The sequence below is a fragment of the Antechinus flavipes genome, chromosome 6, assembly GCF_016432865.1.
Source record: "Antechinus flavipes isolate AdamAnt ecotype Samford, QLD, Australia chromosome 6, AdamAnt_v2, whole genome shotgun sequence".
NCBI lineage: Eukaryota > Metazoa > Chordata > Mammalia > Dasyuromorphia > Dasyuridae > Antechinus > Antechinus flavipes.
The window spans coordinates 201911024-201933607 of NC_067403.1; the positions used below are offsets into that span (position 1 = coordinate 201911024).

Below are 22584 nucleotides of genomic sequence, written 5' to 3' on the forward strand. Positions count from 1 at the left end.
GGTTAAATGACTTATTTAGGGAACACAGCTAATAAGTGTCTGAGGATAGATTTGAACTCTGGTTCAACTGGTAGAACTGATAGATGAATGTTCCTGAGTCTAGCCCACATATCCTATCCAACATTATGTTTTATACTGGAGTTTGTTTGTTTGTTTGTTTTTTGGTAGGTAACAGGGGTTAAGTGATTTGCTTAGAATTACACAGCTAGTAAGTGTCTGAAGCCAGATTTGAACTCAGGTTCTCCTGACTGCAGGACCACTGTGCCCCCTAACTGCCCCTGTTTTATGCTATTTCTGCAATTTCTACTTGCCTTTCTCTTTCATTTAATTAATTCCATAATATGCAAATGTAGCAGAAAAATCCTTTAAATTTAGATTTTTCATTGTTCCTTTAGTTAGTTTTAATATTCTTGTGTGAATCTCTAACCATTTTGTTTCATTTTGGAGTTTTTGTTTTTATTTTTGAAGGGAATTGTGAGGTGCAGGTTCCCCTGTGATCTTTGATTTACATACTTCTAAAAGGCCATTCATTATTATATTAAGAAGAAATCTACTTAAGGGGTACTTTTCCCCTACTACTTTCCTCTTCAATGTATATAGGACCATAAATACTTGAAAAATTATTTTGTTGCTTTGAAATGTTGTCCTCAGGCTAAACTACAGACTCCATTTCTTTTAACTGATATTCCTGTGGTACACAATCAAGTCCCCTTGCCATCCTCTGGATGTATCCCACATTATCAGTCTCCTTACCAAAATGTTTTGCTCAGAATTAGACAACAGTCCAAAGACTGGCTGGCTGGGGGCAAGAGTTTGGCAGGGGGCTAGATAGCATAAATAGGATATAAGTTTCTTGAGGGGAAAGATTGTTTCATTTCTCTTTGTCTCCCCAGCACCAGCATCCAGCACAATGTTTAATACATGTTTGTTGGTTAATTTTTTGACTCTCTCTCCCTTTCACTCTGGATATCATACTTCTATTAATAGAGCTTGCTTTGAGTCTCTATTAATAGACACGGGCTACTGTGGCACACTTTGGACATATTAAGGATCCAATTCATTAAAGCCCCTGGTTCTTTAATTTTTGAATTATCATCTAACTCATTATCTTATTTATGCCACTTTTTAAAAGAACTCTTCATTTATCTAATAATTTCATTTTATTAAATTAGGTTCACATTTTAGCCTCAAGATCTTTTAAAAACTATTTAATAAAATAAGTATTATTGAAGCATCTCTTGAGAAGTGCAAGCATTTAGACATATCAACAGCAAGAAAAGATTTTATTTTTCCAAATACATGTAAAGATAGTTCTTAATATTAATTTTTATAAAACTAACAAAAGATTTTTAAAAGAGCAAAGTAAAACCAAGGAGAGATTAATTGGATATATGTCTATCATTTTCTGTTATTTGCTGATTCTTTATCCCAAACTCCAAGATATATATATATATAATATATATATGTGTGTGTGTGTGTGTGTGTGTGTGTGTGTATATATATATATATATATACACACACACACACACACACACACACACACACACACACACACATATATATATATATATATATATATATATATTTACTTTAGCATAGTAAAAACCAAGCCAGTTCTCCCATTTTTGAAATCCTTAAAAAAATCTTTTTTTGTCTATTCACTGTGGATTTGTGTGTGGTTCTTACCATGCTTAATTACCTATTTATTCTTAGTTTATTTCTTCCCTTCATATAAGTTAATTACTTCATACGAGTTATGTGCATCTCTTTTTATAGCAATGTTCTCATGTTTCTTTGAATTTTTGACATTTGTTATTTTCTATGACACAGTAATCTACAATATATAGTTTTTGTTTATAGCTTTGGGAGTTCAGGAGACATATTACAAATAGTGCTGCTAGGAATATTTTTATATCCATAGTTCTTTTTTCTTCATCTGGGATCTCCTTTCTCTATAGTCCCAGGAGCGATTCCATTGGGTCAAAGGGTAGGACATTTGAATAATTCTTATTGTATAATTCCATACAGCTTTGCAGTAGTGAAATAGCATTCCTGTTTTACCACAGATACTGTAGTACATTTCTTTTTTCTCTCTTCTCTTCTCTTCTCTTCTCTTCTCTTCTCTTCTCTTCTCTTCTCTTCTCTCCTCTCCTCTCCTCTCCTCTCCTCTCCTCTCCTCTCCTCTCCTCTCCTCTCCTCTCCTCTCCTCTCTCTCCTCTCCTCTTCTCTTCTCTCTCTTCTCTCTTCTCTTCTCTTCTCTTCTCTTCTCTTCTCTTCTCTTCTCTTCTCTTCTCTTCTCTTCTCTTCTCTTCTCTCTCTTTTTTTGGCTGAAGCAATTGGGGTTAAGTGACTTGCCCAGGGTAACACAGCTAGGAAGTGTTAAGTGTCAAAGGTCAGATTTGAACTCAGGTCCTCCTGATTTCAGGGCTGGTGCTCTATCCATTGCACCACCTAGCTGCTCCCTTCATAACATTTCTTTGGTTTATCAACCCAATAACTTAGCCAAAAGATTAGGTCTAGAATGGCATGTTTTCCCAGGATGGGAATCACAAAATCTCAGTATAAAATATTATAAGATCATTGAGTCCAACCTGACCAAGAATGAATGTCCTATGGCATATTCTGTGGGCCTTGCTTCAAGATTGCTAAGGAGAGGGAGTACATTTCTGATATCTGAAGATGGGGCAAATATAGGAGATGCTTGCAAAAAAAAATCCCACTACCTCCTCAAAAAAGAGAAAATACTACATATATTGTATTTAAGATATACTTTAACATGTTTAACATATACGGGACTACCTGCCATTTAGGGAAGGGAGTGGAGGGATGGAAGGGAAAAGTTGGAACAGAAGTATTTGAAATGCTCAATGTTGAAAAATTACCCAGGCATATGTTTTGTCAATAAAAAGCTATAATAATAAAAAAAATTAAAAAAGAGAAAATACTCATAACTATTATGTCTGTTTTCCAATTTATTTGAAATCATTATCTATTTACTAATATATCCTAGAATTTTTCTAGAAATAAGCAAGTTTCACTAGTATGACATTTAAAAACTGTATCTTCTCCCTTTTGAAAATCAGGACAATATTTGCCCATCTTTGATTCTGTAGGACATTATTGTTATTATTGTTATTACTGACAATGATGCAACAATCACATCTATAGACTTTTTCTGCACCTTTGGGTGGACTTTGTATGGATCTGGTGACAGGAACTCATTGTAGGAATCATTGTGAGTAGATCATCTCCACCTCTCAGCTTCTGTGGTATCCTTCAAGTCCCCAGCTAAGATTTTCCTAACAGGAAGCCTTTCCCAAGCCTTCTTAATTCTAGAATTCAGAATTCTAGAATTCTGTTGATTATTTCCGTAGATAGCTTCTCTGTACATATTTGTCTCTTACATTAGACTGTAAGCTTCTTAAGAGCAGGGACTATCTTTTTTGTTCTTTGAATCCTCAGAACTTAGTGCGTTGCCATGGGCGCATAGTAGGCCTCTAATAAATGCTCATTGACTGTATTTCCTTATCATTTCTTCATTTTATTTTCACATTTTTGAGCTGTCTCAGTATGAAGAGTAGTCTTAATTATGAAGCAGAAGTAAAGTAGTTTAGTAGGCTATAGAATATAATAAAATATAGAATTTGTCAAGATGCCAACATTTATTCTTGAGAATCCCTTAACTTTTTTCTTTTTTAATCTAAATTTTACTTTTAAATTTTTTCAATTAGTAAAAGTATTTATTTTTTCTCTCCACTTAAGTCTGCAAATTGAGTTGGGGGGGGACAGGAAGAGAAAAGAATATGTATAGTCAAATAAAACAAATTCCCATATTTTCCATATCCCAAAATGTATGTTTCATTCTGCATCTTGATTCTGCCTCTTCTCCATCAGGAGATGGGGATTGTATGTTTCATTATTAATCCCTTGGAGTAATAGTTGATCATCTCTCACTGATCAGATGTCTTTCAAAATTGTTTGTCTTTAAAATGTTATTTTATCATTAAATTGTTCTTCTAGCTTTCCTTACTTCACTCTGTATCAGTTCAGACAAGTTTTCCCAGGTTTCTCTGAAATCATGTTGTTTTGGATTTTTAAAATCAATTCTTTTGGCATAATGATATTCTATTATATTCATGTGTCATGATTTGTCCAGCCATTCCTGAATTCAGGAGCATCTACTTCTGTAATCTTAGGCCAGCTGAGCCTACACATTCTTCCTTAATTCTTTGGAATTTGTTCTCCTAAAAGTTTAGGATGCACATCAATCTAACATTCCCTAACTTATGTCTCATGAATTTCAAAATGACATCACTCCTTACTAAGATTCTGACCAGTCCAGAGATATTAACTTTTTTGAACAGCCATTTTCTTTCTTTCTTTCTTTCTTTCTTTCTTTCTTTCTTTCTTTCTTTCTTTCTTTCTTTCTTTCTTTCTTTTTTCTTTCTTTCTTTCTTTCTTTCTTTCTTTCTTTCTTTCTTTCTTTCTTTCTTTCCTTCCTTCCTTCCTTCCTTCCTTCCTTCTTCCTTCCTTCTTCCTTCCTTCCTTCCTTCCTTCCTTCCTTCCTTCCTTCCTTCCTTCCTTTCTTTCCTTCTGCTGAGGCAATTGGGGTTAAGTGACTTGCCCAGGGTCACACAGCCAGGAAGTTAAGTGTCTGAGACCAGATTTGAACTCAGGTCCTCCTGACTTCAGGGCTGGTGCTCTAACCACTGCACCACCTAGCTGCCCCCTTTGCGTTTTTCAAGAATGAAATTGTCAAATCAAGTAAGAAATCTCAATTGCTCAATGATTAGCAAGTTTGCAGTAAATTTGACGAATAACTGGAAGGGAGATTGTGGGGGAACCTTAATGCTTGGGCAAGAAATTTGAGGACTTGTGGGAGATCATAACAAAATTTGGTGAACTGGAAAAATTATCAGTTTGAATGCTAGTTTCATGATGGCCTGCCTGTGTGGATTCTGGGTAAAGGATTAAGCTTTCACTCTTTTCTGGTCATTAGTAAAGTAAAGCAGGGCTATTTGTTTTCCCCCATGCTTTTTAGCATGTTTTCTGCATTATAGTCAGATGCCTTCATTGAGGACAAAAATGGCATTAAGGTCAGCTACCACACTGAAGAGAAACTATTTCACTCGAAAAGGCTACAAGCCAAGACTAAAGTGGAAGGAGAGTTGGTGCAGGACTTTTGTTCCCAGATGACCATGCACTTAATGCAACTTCTGAGGCTGAGATGCAACAACGTATGGATCAATTCTCTTCTACTTGTGCTAATTTTGGTCTGGCAATCAAAAAGGAAAACAAAGATTTTCTACCAGTCATCCCCATGCCATTCATATATGCAATCACCAGTTATAGCAAATAGAAAATTCTGAATGCTGTGGATGAATTCATTTAACTTGATAGTACATTCTCCAGGGATGAATACATAGATGATGAGATTGGTTTACACTTTGCCAGAGCCAGCTTATGTTTTGGAGACTCTGAAGGAAATTTTGGGAGAAAAGAGCTACCAGACAGTTTATCAGACTAAAGTCTAGAGCCATTGTGTTGTCATCATTGTTGTATGAGTTACCATCACCATGCCAGAAAATTAAACCATCTCTCTAGTGAAAGGTGGAACACTTTCTTTTAATTCTCTGAAGTCATAATTGGTTGTTGTCTTGTTTGGAGAGCTGAAGTTTTTCAGTGATTCTTTCCTTCATTAAAAAAGAAATTGATCAATTGGGGAATGGCTGGATAAATTATGATATATAAATGTAATGGGATACTATTATTCTATAAGAAATTATGAGCAGGCTGATTTCAGAAAAGCCTGGAAAACATTTACTTTTCTAAGATTTTGATTCCTAATTTTTTTTCTTTTCCCCCTTCCCTTTCCTTCTCGCCAAGACAGGAGGTGTTCTAATATAGGTTAGATATGGACAATCATATTAAACACATTTCCACATTAGTCACATTGTGGAATAAGTATCAGAACAAAAGGGAAAAACCACAAGAAAAGAAAAAAGCAAAATGAAAATAATATGCATTGATCTACATTCAGCCTCCATAATTTTTTCCCTGGATGTAGATAGCCTTTTCCATCATGAGACTTTTGGACTTTATGACAATAATATTCCTTTACACTCATGGAGGACATTTTGTTTAACCATTTCTTAATTGGTTAGTCCACAATAAGCATAAAAAAAGTATGGCTTTAAGTATTTTTGTGTATCTTTCCCTCTTTTTTTGACCGAGGAAGTGGATCTCTTTCCTCATTTCCCTACCACCATATCAGTAGAAATGGGGAACAGATCTGATAGTGCTTCAGAGCTAGAGAAAACAAGAGCTACATTTTCAAATTTAAATGGCTATAAAATAGCTTAGGCTATTTAATGTAATAGTAATAGTAATAGAATCCAAGCTTAACTGCTAAAGGAAGCAGCACTCAGGAATATGGGCACAACAGTCCACTTTTGGGGAAGCCATAAAATTTGGCCAATTGGACTGAAAATCTTAGTGAATGGTATTTAGCATTTAACAGTATTTAGCAAGCATTGGCAATGCCCAGCAACGTGTATAAAACTTTCTCCCTTGATCTGAGGCTCCTGTGTCCAAAGGCACATGTGTCTATGGATGATGGTCAGATTTGGGGATCAGGTTAAGGTTAGAGGTCAGTCTGTAACCAGGAACAGAAGCTAGTCTGGTTGAAGAAATCTTTCTGTTGCTAAATCCTGAAATATCCCCTGTTGAAAAGGAATTTTGCCCATCTTGGTTCAGCTGCTCATTCCAGCCATAGACCTTGTGTGTGTGTAGGGAGAAGATTGGGGATGGGACAGTGCTCCCAAGAATTCTGCTTTTTTTGTTCCAGGTGTCTCAGCTCCAGGACCAGAAGGCATGGGTAGCTGTGGTCTGCTCTCTGTTTGGATTCTTTGGTTTTTCCATTTGCCCAATTTCCTTTGAGTTAGCTGTTGAATGTTCCTATCCGGTGGGAGAAGCTACCTCCACGGGTTTGATCTTTGTCATAGGGTAAGTACTGTCCTGGTCCTCCGCTAACCTCCTGTACATACATCCTTCCCTAGTATTCCAAACCTGCCTCTGCTCATGTTGTCATCCATATATTCTGTTTTCTGCCAACCCTGTATGATTCTCCTTTTAGCCTCCCATCCATCTACTGCCCCTGTGTGACCATTACACAGCTTCCCAGGTGCTTCATTCTTGTCTTTCTCTCTGTCAACCCTGTTTGGTCTCCCCTGTTGTCTTCCAGTTTCCCTGGCAGCTCTACAACCACCCAAATGTCCTATTCCAATCTTCCTTCTTCTAACAAATCCTGCATAGCTAACCCTACATCCTCCCCAAATGTTGTCTCCTTATATCAAGAATCCTTGACCTCTTCCAGAACTCTGTAGCCATGGCTGTGCCCTTCCCAAGTGCCTCACCTCTGCCCACGATCCCTCTCCTGATCCTGATTCTTTGATCATTCTCCCCCATACCCCCTACCAGAGGGACCCTAAAACAGTTAGCTCAGAAGGCTGAGAGAAAGAACAGCCATGACTGAGGGCCTTGTGGGTCCTAGAAAGTGAGGGCCTAGTTCTGTGCCACGATGCCAGGGGGTGGGAAAGTGCCTTTAGAACTGTATGTCAGGAGTCCAAGGACTCAGGCTTTGGCTGTATTTGTGCCGCAGACAAATTGAAGGTGTGATCATCATGGTTCTGTTAGAAGCCCTGACAATACAGCGCAGTGGCCCCGGCCCGGGCCCCACCATGTGCCAGCTGCAGGCAGACACCAGTGTGGACTGGACAAGTGAGTAAATGGCGCCTCTGTGGGTGGGCTAGATCCTATCAATTCTTAAGACATTTATTGGTTTCCATCTTTTCCTGCTTGCCCCAAGCCAAGCCACATCGTTTCAGTGGAACAAACATTTATAAAGGGCATACTATGTGCAAGGAATTCTCTTAGGCATTAGGGATACAGAGATTAAATGATACAGTTCCTGCTTTCAAGAATCTTACATTCTAAATGCCATCCTTTTCCCATCCTATCCTATCCCATTCTGTTCCATCCTATTTCAAACCATCACATTTGGTCTCCTTTTCTTCCAGCCAATCTCACTGTCTTTTATTGTCGGGCCATTATCAGAGCTCAGGAACAATTTGGGATTGAAGTCATGGGAAGGGGCTCCTGTTTGACTATTTGGCTAAGTCATAAGAAGAAGCTTCATTCAGTGGACTCCATATGAATCTACTGGTCCATTAGTCCATCAGGTGCCCTGGGTTGGCTTGTGAAGAAGGGTTGGGGGTAAGATGGGATGGGGCAGTCAAGGTCAAGGCTTCATTCCACCATTTCTTCCCGTTCCAGATGCCGTAATCCAGGGTAGGTTTACATAGCCCGACTTAGCTTTTTTTATTTTGGGTTTCAGACTCCATGTTGTTCCTGGCTGCACTATTCTGTATCTTCAGCTGCATCTTCGTTATTTTTTTCCATTCACCATATAAGCGGCTTCAGGCAGAAGCTAACACTACCTACAAGCTCCACGAGGCAGGAAGGGATGAGGAAGATGGAGCTTCGATTCAGTGACCCAGATATACCACAGTCTGAACTTCCTATCACTTCCCAACACATGTCAAATTTCTGTTTTAAAATTTATTTTTCAACAACAACTTAGGAGAAAGTTTTGACAGAAAACATTTTCTGGAAACTTTTATTTTGATCCGTTTCTTTCCATGCCCCCGATATTCTCTGACAAAGCAGATGCTGAGCTGGAGAGGCGTTGCCAAGGGTGTGATTCTTGATCTCAAAGCAGCGAATGGTCTCCATACCAAAAGGCATTGGGGAGACCCTCTATCCAGGCACTTAGGGAAAGACCTCAAGTCATCAATGAGAATTGGGGAACAGATTTTTTAAAAAAACTATTTGGAGAGACTTCACACTGGATACTGAGGAGAGTTCAGTTCAAACACCTGGAAGAGAGTTTATAACAAGTAGCAGATGAGAATCCATATTGAGAACTGGAAAGACTCATCACCTTTGGCAAAAGGGGAAGGATTTCTTCATATAGAAGATGGGGAAGAGAAAAGGGAGTGAGAAAGAAGAGGAAAAGAGAGAATTCATTTCATGTACTAAGTAGAGTCTTCGCCCAAGGAACTAGATAGATTCTAAACGTGGGAGGAGCCCCATGCTAGAGTTCTTGGAGGAATGAATTGTAGATAGAATGAGCCCGTGGCAGAAATCTGGGACCAAGCTTTTATGTGACTGTGACAGACTGAAACAGCTCTGGTGATAAGATCAATCAGGTTCAAGATCTCAGCATGGAAACACTCTTCACCGCATTCATCCCGGTCTGGGAAACATAGTAAGCCTCTCCCAAGTAAGATCCTGTCCTGGAAGGTCCTATGACCAGCTAGCAAACCAGGAAGTTGAAGGGTTTTTGACCAACCCTCGTTTGGTGACCAGGAACCTCAGGTTTTAGGTAAATCCCAGTTTGTGAGGGATATGTATCAGACAATAGAGGGAAGGGAACAAGCATTTATAAAGTGCCTATTAAATGCTAGTCACTGGGCTAAGTATTTTCAAATATTTTCTCATTTGAAATCCTGCAAGGTAGGTGCTATTATTATCCTCATTTTACAGTTAGGGATACTGAGGTAGACAGACTAGATTTGAATTTGGGTTTTCCTGACTTCAAGGCCAGAGCTCTATCTAGAATGCTACACAGCTGTCTTGTTAGGACTGGATCACAAAGGTGTGTTCCATCCCTTATGTGATAGTATGGCAAGAGTGGGCAGTTCGGTGGTACCATAGTGCACAGAGTGAGGGTTCTGGAGTTACAAGGACTCATCTTCCTGAATTCAAATCTCGCTTTAGACAGCTGTGTGACCCTGGTCAAGTCACTTAATTCTGTCTCAGTTTCCTTATCTGGAAAAAGATTTGGAGAAGGAAATCTGCCAAGAAAACCCCAAATGGGGTCATGAAAAGTTGAATATGACTGAAATGACTAAATAACAATGGAAAGAATATTAGATTTAAGATCAAAGAACATGGGTTCAAATTCTGGTTCGACTGTTATTATCTATGTAAACTTAGATAAGCCTCATAACTTCTCTGGGTCTCAGTTTACTTATCTGTAAAATAAGAGGGTTATAATAGAGGATCTCTAATGTTCCTTCCAGTTCCCCAAATCTATAAAACCAGAGTCCTTTGCTCCTCCAGATTAGAAGGGTTTTGAAACCTTTAGCATTGCCATGCTCTGTAGGGAATTCCTGAAGTCCGGGACCTTAAGAATAAGGCTCTGTTGAGATAAGATTCTTAGGGAAGTTCAGGAGCAGCTTGATCTCTTCTCCCCAGACTTGGGGCACCCAGGATTAACTAGGAGACTGACCATGTCTCAGAAGGAGGCCTGGTGGGGCTTATTTGGGGGCCAGATATGGGCAGTCAGGTCTAGACCATGTTTGCTGAATAACTTTTATTAAATGCACAGTGTTTATTCCCAGGCCCAAGTCTTGCTATTCTTCCTTCTCCTCCCCATGGGTGATGACATAACTCAAAGCTTTATAGTCCAGGTTTCCAGCTGCATCAATGGAAGCAAACTGGAACATTTGGTCAACCTGTGGAAGATTTGAAAACAGAGTCAGGTTAGGACATTGTAATAAATAGGGTCACGCCAGCTCTGTGATGATGTAGCAGGGATGACAAGGATAGATTGTAGCACATTTGGGTCCAGTTAGATCTTGTTAGCTATCATGATAGAGCAGAGCTCACCACAGTGTGACAGGGAGAGGGGCGCCTCCATTCTAGCAGCCTCCTGGGATGGAAGAAACCCAAGGGAAGCATTTTCCAAAGTCATTCGTAGGCTCACTAGGACTGATAGGCAGAAATGCTAGTGGTTGATAATGACTAACCTGAGCATGCAAGCATAGGCTTTGTTCACTGTCTTGTGGGTCCAGACCTGTGATTTCATCAGTATGGGAAATTGTTGTGTAGAAATACACTCTATCGATGGAGCTCTGCAGCTTGCAGTTTTAGAGACTTGCCTGGGGCCCTTAGAGTCTCAGGGGTTTGGTGGGATCCCACTGCTAGGAGGTGCCAGAGGCAGGGCTTGAACCCAGTTCGTCCTAATGTCAGCATCCAGTAGGCTGGGTTGTCTCTGTTTAACTCACATAGGACTAGGAAAAGGCAAGTAATTGCTATTCTATGAGCAAGTAAACAGGCTGAGAATAGAAGCAATTCAAGAAGGATTTAGACAGGCTCTAGTATAGCAACATCACAGCAGATTAATAAGGGAAAAGACAGCGCATTTGAGGGAGGGATCCTTGTCCTATAAAGACACCAGAATTAAAAGCATAGTCATGATCTGTCCCCACTAAAGACAACTCCTGAACTGGGGAGTGAGGATACAGGTTTGGGCTTGGGCTAAATCTTTTTTTAGCAAAATATTAGCTTTCTCAGGTTCTCAGAAACTCTTTGAAAACCACATCTTTGCCTTAATTGTATGCAAAGAAACAGGATCTTCTTAAGTCCTTAAAAAGTTTGCTCTTCCAAGAAATATGGCCTCGTACATTCTAGTTTACTCAGTGAACACTTCCCACTCAGACAGATGGAAGACTGAACTCAGGCCCACACTCTGGATTATTTTTCAGCCAGGGTTCACTAAAGGATCACTTTTTGAAAACAGTAAGTCTGATTTCCTTGCCATGATTTTGGTCTCCTCCCCCCACTCTCCCCAGACATTCTATGAATAGAAATAAATAAAGTTCTAGATTCACCTCCTTGCCCCAGTTATTAACTCTGGTTATTTTTATTAATAAAAAAATGCTGTTTATGTATTTTAGTGGCCTTAATTCTTTTAAGTGTGAATGGTTTTTTAAGAAAGCTGATAAGGTTGCATGTGTTTATATAAATAGCTTTAACTGTTAAGCATGTTTTATCTAACTTTTAGGAAAATCAAAGAAGAGGATGGGGGAATACAGAGCACTCAGGTTGGGGGGGTGTGGTGTGCCATAAGTATTCAAGGGGAAAAATTCGAAGAAAAAGGCAAAGCCCTAAAGTGGAACAGTAAAGGACCCAAGCTCCAGACCCAATTACTGGAAATTGACAAAGAGCTATGGCTCCATAGCAGAAGTCTATGTTTATATTAGGAGAATCAGCCATTTAAATTTTATAGTAAGTCACGGAATATGAGGATTGGAAGTAATTTCAGAAGCCATCAAGTCCAAATCCTATGTGACTCCCTCTATGTCCCTTGATGAATTGCCAGAGCCTCTGCTTAAACACTCCCACTAAGAGAATTTACTATTTACTAAGGTCATTTACTACACTTTGGGACAGCTCATAATTGTTAGGAAGCTCCTCCTTATAGCAAGTTAAAAATCTGCAACTTCCATCCATTTCTTCTAGTTCTGCTCTTTAGGGCTAAGTAGAAATCTTAGAAACTCCTCGACAAATCTTCTACTAAATCCTGCTTTGATGCCTCCCAGTTTTTCAGAGGTCACCCTGTATTATAGAGGCAATGACAATATGATGCAATCTCTTTGGAAGGCTCTAAGACCAAGCTGGAAAGCGTCTTGAGTACAGACCTGGAGATACCCTATTTGATATCTAAGGACTTTAGATAAGTTTGTAAGTGCTCATCGCCAGAAGGTTATCCACCATGGTAACTCATGAAACAGATAAAAATAGAAAATGGCTGTTAGTCCTGTAGAACTTCCTGTTTCTGTTTCAGCAAGTGGGAAAGGGAGTATCAGATCATAAAAATAACCGTTTTCGACTTGTCTGTGAATAGTTTAACTTTGTATTTTTAATATGAAGTCTTTCATGACTAATGAATGAATATGCATTTGGAATAGCTGAACCATATCCATAATGAATTCACACTATAAAAGAAACTAAAGGACATAAACAAGTTGTAGCTAAATGGAAAAATGGCTTACAGAAACTCCTCAGGAATGCAAATAACAGTTAATCTTGTTTCACTACGTAATCTTGAGCAAAAAAAAACCTCACATTTTCATGGTCATCTTGGTCGTCCTGCCTTGCATTGCCTGTGCCGAGCATAATCAAATAACCACCAAAAAGATAATTGGAATTTATGGGCTAACATCCATTACCAAGGATAAAGTAGAGAAATGCTATAAAGAACTTGATAAAATTCTTCAAGTTATCACATTCCTTGATACTTAGAAGCTTCTGTACAGAAATGGGCTTGGGACAAAAATGGTGAAGAGTTGCAAGATAATGAAAAATATAAAAAAATAATGATTCAGGGGCAGCTGAATGGTGTAATGGATAGAGAATGGACCCTGGAGTAAGGAGGTCTGAGTTCAAATTTGGTCTTACACACTTGACACTTATTAGTTGTGTGATCCTGGGCAAGTCACTACATCTAGCTGCCCCCTGACTTAAAGAAGTTTAATATAAAAATAAAATTACATAGAAAGTGCCTAGAAAACATTTGTCTTCTTGCTAAGTGGAGATACAAGGCACTCTAAGGCAACTTCAATTTAAAATTCATAATTTGCAAAATACTGGGGAGGGAGATGATTATTGTGAGCAAAACTACCACAAAAAAAACAATGAAAAGCAATTGAGAAGGCAAAAACCTGCAGAAAACTTGGTAGGTGACAAAAACTATGAGAACATCTGTAAATGAAACCAAGACAACAAATTTGCCAGTATTTCTATAGCTGTTCAGTATCCTCAATAACTGAACCTCCTTGTTAATCAATTAGCCAAAAAGCATTTAGTAAATGCTTACTGTATGCCTGGTCCTATGACTTGGATTTCTTAGAATACTGCCTTCCTCCCTAAACCATAAGAACTCTTATCTATTTAATAAGATTATCCTTGAAAACAAGAAAAGAGATTGCTTTTCAGATATGATTTTCTGTAGAATTCATTTGTATAATCACTAAACTGATAGAGAGGTGTACATAATAAAAGATCCTTCTGCATGAATTGCTGATTTTTTCTTTTAAAAACAATTTACTTTGTAAAATAAAATGCAACTTTAAATTCCTCCTTTGTATGTTAAAATTGCACAAATTTCTAATGTGAAACAGATGTTTTTGTTCTTAACACAGTTTCTAGCACATAGTAGGCACCTAATAATTGCTTCTTGGTTGATTCAAGAACTCACTGGTTGTTCACTTGAATGAATGCAAAACATAGTAAGGAGTTAAGAGAACAATGTTGTACAAGTGCACTTATTCTTAGATGTTATCAAACTAACTGACAACATTTCTGAAACATTACAAATTTTCTTTAGTGGAATCCATGGTAATGCAAAAGAAATTAGCTTAATTGTTGCCACAAGAATAATAGAACTGATGAAAAGCATATTTTTACCCAGATTAATATGGAACTGAAGGAATAGCCCATTAAGTGTATCTATATATCTATCTATTTATCTTGCTATCTGTCTCTCTATTCTATTTACCTATCTACCTCTCATCTACCTATGCATTTATCCCTATATCCATCTATGTATCCCTCTGCCTGTCATCTATCTAATCCAGGGGTCCTCAAACTTTTTAAATAGGGAGCCAGTTCACTGTCCCTCAGACTGTTGGAGGGCCGGACTATAGTAAAAACAAAAACTTTGTTTTTTGGGCCTTTAAATAAAGAAACTTCATAGCCCCAGGTGAGGGGGATAAATGTCCTCAGCTGCCGCATCTGGCCCGCGGGCTGTAGTTTAAGGACCCCGATTCATCTATCGCTCCATCATCTTTCTATTCATCTCTTCATCCATCTATCCATCTATCTATCTATCAATTATCTATCTCTGTCATTATAGAAAGATAATGGGCTGGGCCTAGCATTGAACAGGAAAGTATATATGAATTACATTTGGGAAACTATATAGAACTGTTAGTGATCCCAAATTGCTTGCTACCATAGAGACCCATTTTATAGCACCAACATTTTCTTGATAAGGTTACATGTCTGTGAATTATGGAGCATCATGATCTCAGAAAAATCAAAATGACAAGTAATCCTACAGGTAATGGAAAGAGCATTGGTGGGTATAAGTAAGCTAAAGCATATTACCAACAACTTGAACATAAAAGTGGTATAAAAAGCCTTTCCAAGGACATATATGATCTCTCGTTGGATGGTCACATAGCAGATGAATAGAGGAGCAGGGCAGAAGGAGTAAGATGAACAAGAGACAACCTGTGTGCTACACTGATAATGTAAAGATATTAAAAGAGCCTGGGGTCACTAGGTAGTAGAGGATGTTTTATGAAGGATTTGTGGGAGGGCATCAAAAGTAAGAATCAAACAGGCTAAAATACATACTATCAAGTACATGGCACTGTGCTAAACACTTTACAATTATTTCTCATTGAATTCTCTAATCCTGGGAAGTAGATGCCATAGTGATCCCTGTTTTATTGATGAAACTGAGAAGAAATTAAATGCCTTGACCACCATCACCCAGCTAGTATCTAAGGCCATATTTGAACTCAGATTTTTCTGGCTATAGGCACAGTGCCACCATCTACATTGCATATGTCCAAAGTATATGCGCTGAAGGAAACAAATACACATTTACTAAGAATCATTGCCAAATATTCTGCTAAATGCTTTATAAATATATTATTTAATTCTCACAACCTTGGAAGATAGATGTTATTATTATCTCCATTTCATAGCTAAGGAAACTGGGGCAGACAGAAGTTGAGTGACTTGCCCAATACCATACATCTAGTAAATGTCTGAGACTGGATTTGAATCCAGGGATTCTTGAAACCGGAGAACTCAGTCCACTATCCACTAGGTATCCTCAATCAAGAACCAGCTGAATGGACTACCTACTTAATTGAATTTCTAAAACAAATTTTTCAAAAGTTTTAAAGATGAATTATGCATCAACTTTTTAACTTAGTAAAATCATATAATTTGGAAAATCATATAATTTACATATGATGGAATTTTAAGAATCTAAACAACATTTAAACAATCCAAGCAACTTCATCCGCTTGTTTCTATTTCTGAGGCTAGTCAGGGTAAACTTTTAAGTCTTTTTTAAAAACACATTTATAAATCTCCGACTCATTCAGAGATCTGATTATTTCAATACAAGGCCATTTGAAATGAGACTCACTAGGATTTCACTATCTCTAGGGAATTCCTCTTTCATTTGGATTCTGTCCTAGATATCTTCCATGATAATTGTAAACATCTTTAGTGAGCCCATGTGTCTCCGTTTTATACCCCATTTGTTACAAATAATCAAAAGATAATCAACTAAACAAGCAAAATCTTGTTATTTTCCCCAACAGATTTAGTATTATTTTAACACAGGCAAAGAAAACACCTGGTTGGAGAAGAGCCTTTACAACTTTCATTTTGTTCTTCCAAGTAATTTTTTTTGGTAGTGAGATCTTACTTCCTTAAAATAATTTACCAAAATTCAGTCTACTCTAGAATTTATTTATAAAAGTCTTCCTATTCCTTCTCATATTTTCATCAAATAAATCTCTGATAATTATGTAGATTCCCTTCATAAAATTTTTTTTCAGAGATGACAAAGTAAGGCTATAACTCAATAGACACTACTTTTCTCTTGAATGACATTTTTCTATAGGGATACTATGCAAATAATATCTATGATTTCCCCCTAGTTTTTCCAGTGTTTTTGCTGCCATTGGGTATCATGAGACTTATTTTCTTCTATCTTCAAAATGGTGTGGCCTTCACTATGGCCCTTTTCTGTATATACCTGGTTTGTTCCAATTGTTCCTTTTTAGCTTTATATGATTTAATGATATATCAAATTCTTTCTGCAGCATAATGCCAATAGAAATGCTTGAATCCAAGTAAAGTGGCTCTACTGTGATTTGAGGGAAGATTCATTATAGAAATATTAACAGTTCTTTCCCAAATTTTTGTTTGTTTGTTGTCCTATTCTAGTTTCATTTATAAATTTCTTGGGATGATCTGGCCTAAATGGATCTCATTCCAAACTTTCTCCTGTTTTCCCTTTGTGACTTCTTGCTGTTTTATGAGGAGATATAACTAAGAACTTCCACCAATCCTCTATATGGTTTTACAAAGGAGTTTATATTCAAAACCCATGTTCCTTCATAAATCTCTAATTAGCCACCATGATGGCAGAAGTGGAACCATGCCTTTGAGAACCCATGGCTACCATCACACCACAGTATATATTTCTAGTGGGAATTTTGTGGAAGAACTTGTCACTGTCCTTCCTAAAATGCGTTATACTGAATTGAACACAATAATCCAAATGTGGTCTTAACCAGGATAGGTGACAGAACTATCACTTCTTTCAATCTGGTTGTTATGCTTCTCTTCCTATGTTCTCATTAAATTAGACCTTTTAACTATCATGTCACTTTGTTAACTCATATTTAGCCCATTAATGTTCCAAGATTATGTTCTGCTCATGACTTCATCCTACAGTACCCAGGAGTAAACCTCTATCATACAACAATCACTATAGTCATACTAATGAACCTGCTATTTAATAGGAATTTCTTAATATTTTTTGTGTTGTGGATTCCTTTGAAAATTTGGTGAATCCCATGAACCTCTTCTTGGGGTCATATTTTTAAATTTGTAAAATATATAGGATTATAAATAAAGCCAATTATGTCAAAATAAGAATGCAATTTTTTTTTTTCTCACCCAAGTTTATGGAATCCCTGAAGTCTATAGACCCCAGATTAAAAACCTCTGCTGCAGGTAATCTCAAGAAGAGCTGGTCATTAGTGTCATAAGGGAGAAAGTTTATACAAGAAATTCAGTTGCTCTCCTGTTCTTCCCATTCCCCATCCTTGGACAGACTAGCTCTGTAGACACACATATTCATATCAGTCTTGGTCTCCCTCTAGTGGAGGGAGGGATTAACCATAGCTTAAGGGCATCAGTAACACACCCAAGATCTTATCTTAAGAGAACATTGTGTATACTACCTTTGGACTCGGGGACAACTCAACAGCCTCTGAGTGCCCAGGACAGAGTATCTAGCTGAAGCTCAAGACATAGTAAACTATTAGAGTAATAATAAATCCAAGGAGAAGATTAATGGAGCATTATAGTAATCCAGAAGCCACTGTAGCTGTGTAACTAAAAGAACTCTCAACACTAAATAAAGTAGGTTTTATTGACTCAACAGTATGAATTTAATCTACCAGGGAAAGCTGCATTTAAGAATTAGAATTGGGTAAAGTGATTCTTGTTGGGACCTTTTCCTACTTCTCTCTTATGTTAGACCAATATATCTCTTTGGGAACCCCATATTCAGGAGATCCCTCAGAAAAGACTTGTCTGTTCCAAATAAACTTTAAGATTTCAGCCTCTGCTAAACAAAATGCAGCCCTACTTGCTAACATAGGGATGACATACACAGTCTTTAAGCATGCTCCCTGGAGGAAGGATAATAAGAGCAAAAGCAACAGGAAAAAGCAAACCTCTTCTGCAGTCATCTTGTCAGCCTGGGACATCAGCAGCCGCTTTATACTAATAAAAACAGAAGGGAAAATCATCCTGGTTAGTTCAACCTTTTTTAAGCTAAACATCACAGTATCCCAATGAACAATCAGATTCAAACCCAGAACTTTGGCTTCCAAGGGATGAATTTTTCAGCCACTTATGTGAGTTACAGAAAGGGAACCATTAAGAAATTAAGTCTCTTTTAGAATTGTTTTGTAGCGAGTGAGCAGATTACCTCTCTCTCTCTCTCTCTCTCTCTCTCTCTCTCTCTCTCTCTCTCTCTCACACACACACACACACACACACACACACACACACACACTATGCCCAGAATCCATATGAAGAAAGATGCCATGTCCTTCCAACATTTTGGCTAAACTCTGGCTCTCAGCAGGGTTATCTCTCACTCCTGAGGACCTGGCTTTTTAAGTCTGATCCCTCTCTTAATTCCTCTGGCCCCCACTCTTGACCTTTTTTTTTTTTTTTTTTTCCATTTTCTGTGACCAGGAACCTTTCACAATCCCTTAATCCATCCTGCCACATTCCTTATCCCTCCATCCCTGCATCCCCACATCCTCAAAACAAATTGAAGAGATTTACTAATCCTTGTTGATGCTCCCTTTGGCATCTGGGTCCAGCATCTTAAAGGCATTCAGTATCGTCTCCTCTGCATCCGTCCCTGCAGGAACAACCAGAAAGATGAAATTCGCTCAGACCTTGTGAAGATTCTAACTGAGTCTTCCTTCCCTCCAGAGTCTTCAGGTCTGGGACTGCCAGAGTTGAGACCCCAGGTGCATCCGCTCTAGCCCCCTCATTTAAAAAAGAAGAAACCTAATGGAAGGGACTTGTTTAAAGGAACACAGAAGAATGGTCACAGGTTTAGGACCAGAGAACCATGGCTGCTGAGGTCCACTTTCCTACAGTGGAGAGACATCTGGGCTTGAAATCAGGTGAAATCTAGCTTTTTGCTTGATCCTGGGAAAGCCATAGCCCCTTTGAGTCTCAGTTCCCTCATTTATAAAATGGCAGTACCATGTTTGCACTCACTACCTCATAGGGTTGCTGTGAAGCAAGTGCTCAGCTAACTTTAAATGTTAATAAAGAAATATCAATTAAAATATTATTGATGCTATTCTGTCTAATTACTGCTGTTTTGTGGAAGAGACAGAAGAAGCAGATGGTTTGATGGGGGCCAAGGAGACCCCCAGCAGGAGCCCATGCCCGAGGCCAGCAGGCCATCTGCCCTCTACCTCAGCTACAGCTTAGGGCACTCACCATTCAGCTTCTCTCCAAACAGGTTCAGGAACATTGTGAAGTTGATGGGGCCTGAGGCCTCCTTCAGCATAGCATCCAGCTCATCATCTTTAACATTAGTCTTGCCTGTTATTAGAGAGGCAAGGAAGGAGGGAGGGAGTGGGGAAGGATAGAGATAGGGAAAGAAAGTGAAAAGATGTGAGACAAGGGGAAAGGGGAACAGGGGAACACAAAGAAAAAGAGAGGGAGGGGAAGAGGAAAGGACAGAGAGGGGGAGAGGAGTGAAGGAGAAAGGAAAAGAGAGGGAGAAAGAAGAGAGGGGGGGAGGGGAAGAGAAAGAAAAAAGGAGGTATGGGGACAGAAGAGGGAGGAAGGAAAAAAAGAAAAAAAAAAGATTAGGGAGGAAGGGAGTGAAATTGGCAGGAAGAGACAAAGAGGGAAGAGGAGAGGAGGGACAGAGAAATGGGGGTGGTTTGGGGTTGGAGTAGAGAGTCCAGGACAAAAGGAATAAAGAAACAGAAACCAGGAAAAGGAGAGATGGGGAGGGAAAGATAGGAGAGAGAAGGAGAGGGCAGAGCCAGGGATAAAGAGAAGCAAAGATAGATAAGTTGAGAAAGAGGGACAAAGGCAAAAAAGTGGAGATACATAAGTTTTCTTCCTGCACGTGAATTATAAGGGGGAAAAATGTCACTAGTATCAGAATCCTCTAAGGCTGTGTCCAAGCCCCCATACTCTTAAATGGCCAAACCTCATCCCTGAAACTTCTAGACTATTTGGGTAACAATAACTAGTAAGAGCAGCATGATGTAGTAGACAGTATTCTGGGCATGGAGCCAGGAAGGCCGGGGATCAGATCCCACTCCTGACACTTATTAGGTCTGTAATTCTGGGCAATCATTTATCACATAAATTCATAATTCAGATATGACTTAGGTAGCATGTAGTCTAAGCCCCTCATTTTACTGATAAGAAAATGGAGCTCGAGAAATATTAAAACCTGCCCAGGACCATGCATCTTGGCTATTAAGTGTCAGAGACAGGTTTGGAGGCCGGGTCGGTCTTCAGTCCAGGGCTCTGTGCCTTATGCCATCTGCCTTTCTGAATTAACTTCTCTAAGTTAAGCACTGGCTTGTTCTAAGTCACACAGGCTGACATTACAGGTGCTGCCAGTATTTGAGTAAATGATTCTCCCCTCAACAAATTATCTTGGGTAGAAGGGCAATGAGCAGAGCCCAGAAGTGAATAAGCAGGACAGAACAGGATGGAGTAGATTTGGAAAATGGTAAAGGATTTTTAGTGACCCTGAGCTCTTCCCTGACACAAAAGCCTGTTTTTAAATATTATTATTCTCCCAGTGATGAATCCCACTGGTTGTGAATCATGGAATTCCATACCAAGGGAAGCAAACAAACTTCAAGGAGCCCCAAAGGATGATGAAGAACTCCATGGTGGGTGTGAGTGGGTTGCAGCACATTATCGCTGATGGCTTCTATAGGAAAAGTGATGTAAAAAATGTCATCAAAGAAATTTATGTCCATAAATGGAAGTGGGCTAGTTGTGCAGTGAAAATAAGGGCCTGGGTGCTCTAATGGTATTCACAGAATGCTAAAAGATCTCAAGGAAGGCCTTGGGGCTGGATCCCCTGGCAGATTTATGAGAGGGCAGGGCAAGAATTATACAGGATGAGAAGACGTGAATGGATTGAGCTCTAGGCCAGCTGAGTGCTCACATCAATGAGATAATGGACCCACTGATGGATGAGGGTACAATAATAAGAAGGATCATCATAAATATAACAGCTCACCCTTGTTTGGTGCTTTGAACCTTTCCAAGAGCAGAATCACATCACTGGATCCTCACATCAATCATGGGACAGAAGCAAGACAGGGAAAATTACCTCCTCAAATCTCCTATCTCCTCTCATTCAGCAGCTATCAGTATTCTTCTTGCTTGTTTGTTTTTAGGACTGGGTATTCTTTAGCAACCAGGCTAAAAATGTGGCAGCCAGTCTGTAGGCCTGAATCCAATAGTGGTGAGCAGGGAAGCTTTGTCCTGCTCCATTTTCCTGATTTGGACTGAAATGCCCCTCCTTAAGCAGCCTCTACTTCAGGCTCCCTGTTCCTTTAATACCTTTTTGGACTCTGTTTCAATGACCAGACTCTGCCCATTTCACCTCATCTGCTCCTTCCCTTTTATATTGTGGAGCCTAGAATTAGATATGGGGATTTTTAACCAATTGTGATCAAAGGAAGCCTCCATGCCATCTTCTTCCTTATGCTGTGAGATTTCCAGTTCTTTACCCATTGGGACTTTCGTTTTTTCACCTTGTGCCAAAGCCCTGGATTTTCTCCCTAGAACTGTATATTCTGCCCAGGACCCAAGTGAATTTCCCTTCAGGTTTTGGCTAAATCTGGCCAGAATTCACTCCCTGCCTCCCCTTTCTAATTCTCATTTGTCCCCATAACCCTTAACACCCACATCCAAGAATTAAATGTTAGTCCCAAAATACGTAGTTTATGTTATGTTACTGTTCCCTCATTTTATTTTCACACAAAAAGAACAGAAAGGCAAGAAGTGTATGGCAGTAAAACAAGACCCTGGCCTTGATTCAGGACCCATGGGCTCCTCCATTTCTTACTCCCTGTTCAGCCTTCCTGGAAGGTTGAGATGATAGAAGGGAAAAGACTTTGTAACTGTAGAGTGCTGTACACATGAGGGATTATTAATATGATTAATTTTTATGATATCCTGATAATGAAATGTTCTTGAAAATCATTCATATAATTTAAAAAATCAGTTTAGGATGGATTTTCCATCTGAGAATACATACCTAGGGAGGCGTAGGTATCTTTCAAGTCCTCCTTGTCGATAAATCCATCCCTATTCTGATCCATGAGT

The 22584-nt window shown here is 38.9% G+C and overlaps 2 protein-coding genes across 2 annotated transcripts in view; one reads left to right on the plus strand and one right to left on the minus strand.

Moving 5' to 3' along the window:
• SLC49A3 (solute carrier family 49 member 3) overlaps positions 1-9036 on the plus strand; it is a 53424-nt gene extending 44388 nt beyond the window's left edge. The window contains exons 8-10 of the mRNA XM_051964441.1: positions 6848-7005; positions 7661-7779; positions 8396-9036. Of these exons, the coding sequence (XP_051820401.1) occupies positions 6848-7005; positions 7661-7779; positions 8396-8553 (435 nt within the window). The 3' untranslated portion in view covers positions 8554-9036. The remainder of the gene's footprint in view (positions 1-6847; positions 7006-7660; positions 7780-8395) is intronic.
• Positions 9037-10471: 1435 nt separating this feature from the next.
• MYL5 (myosin light chain 5) lies at positions 10472-22584 on the minus strand. The gene is made up of 5 exons (XM_051964442.1): positions 22517-22584; positions 19708-19812; positions 19033-19111; positions 18411-18459; positions 10472-10580 (listed from the first exon to the last, which is right to left on the minus strand). The coding sequence occupies exons 1-5, from the start codon at positions 22578-22580 to the stop codon at positions 10479-10481; spliced, it is 399 nt and encodes a 132-aa protein (XP_051820402.1). The 5' UTR covers positions 22581-22584; the 3' UTR covers positions 10472-10478.

Bases quoted from the DNA above. Each gene is read 5' to 3' on its own strand.
- MYL5 (XM_051964442.1), bottom strand. From the start codon at position 22,580: ATGGATCAGAATAGGGATGGATTTATCGACAAGGAGGACTTGAAAGAT. The intron at 18,460-19,032 runs GTAAATCTCTTC...TGTTTTTATTAG, and splicing joins GGGAGCATCAACAAGGATTA to TATAAAGCGGCTGCTGATGT. The intron at 10,581-18,410 runs GTTTGCTTTTTC...AATCTTCCACAG, and splicing joins ACAAGATGACTGCAGAAGAG to GTTGACCAAATGTTCCAGTT.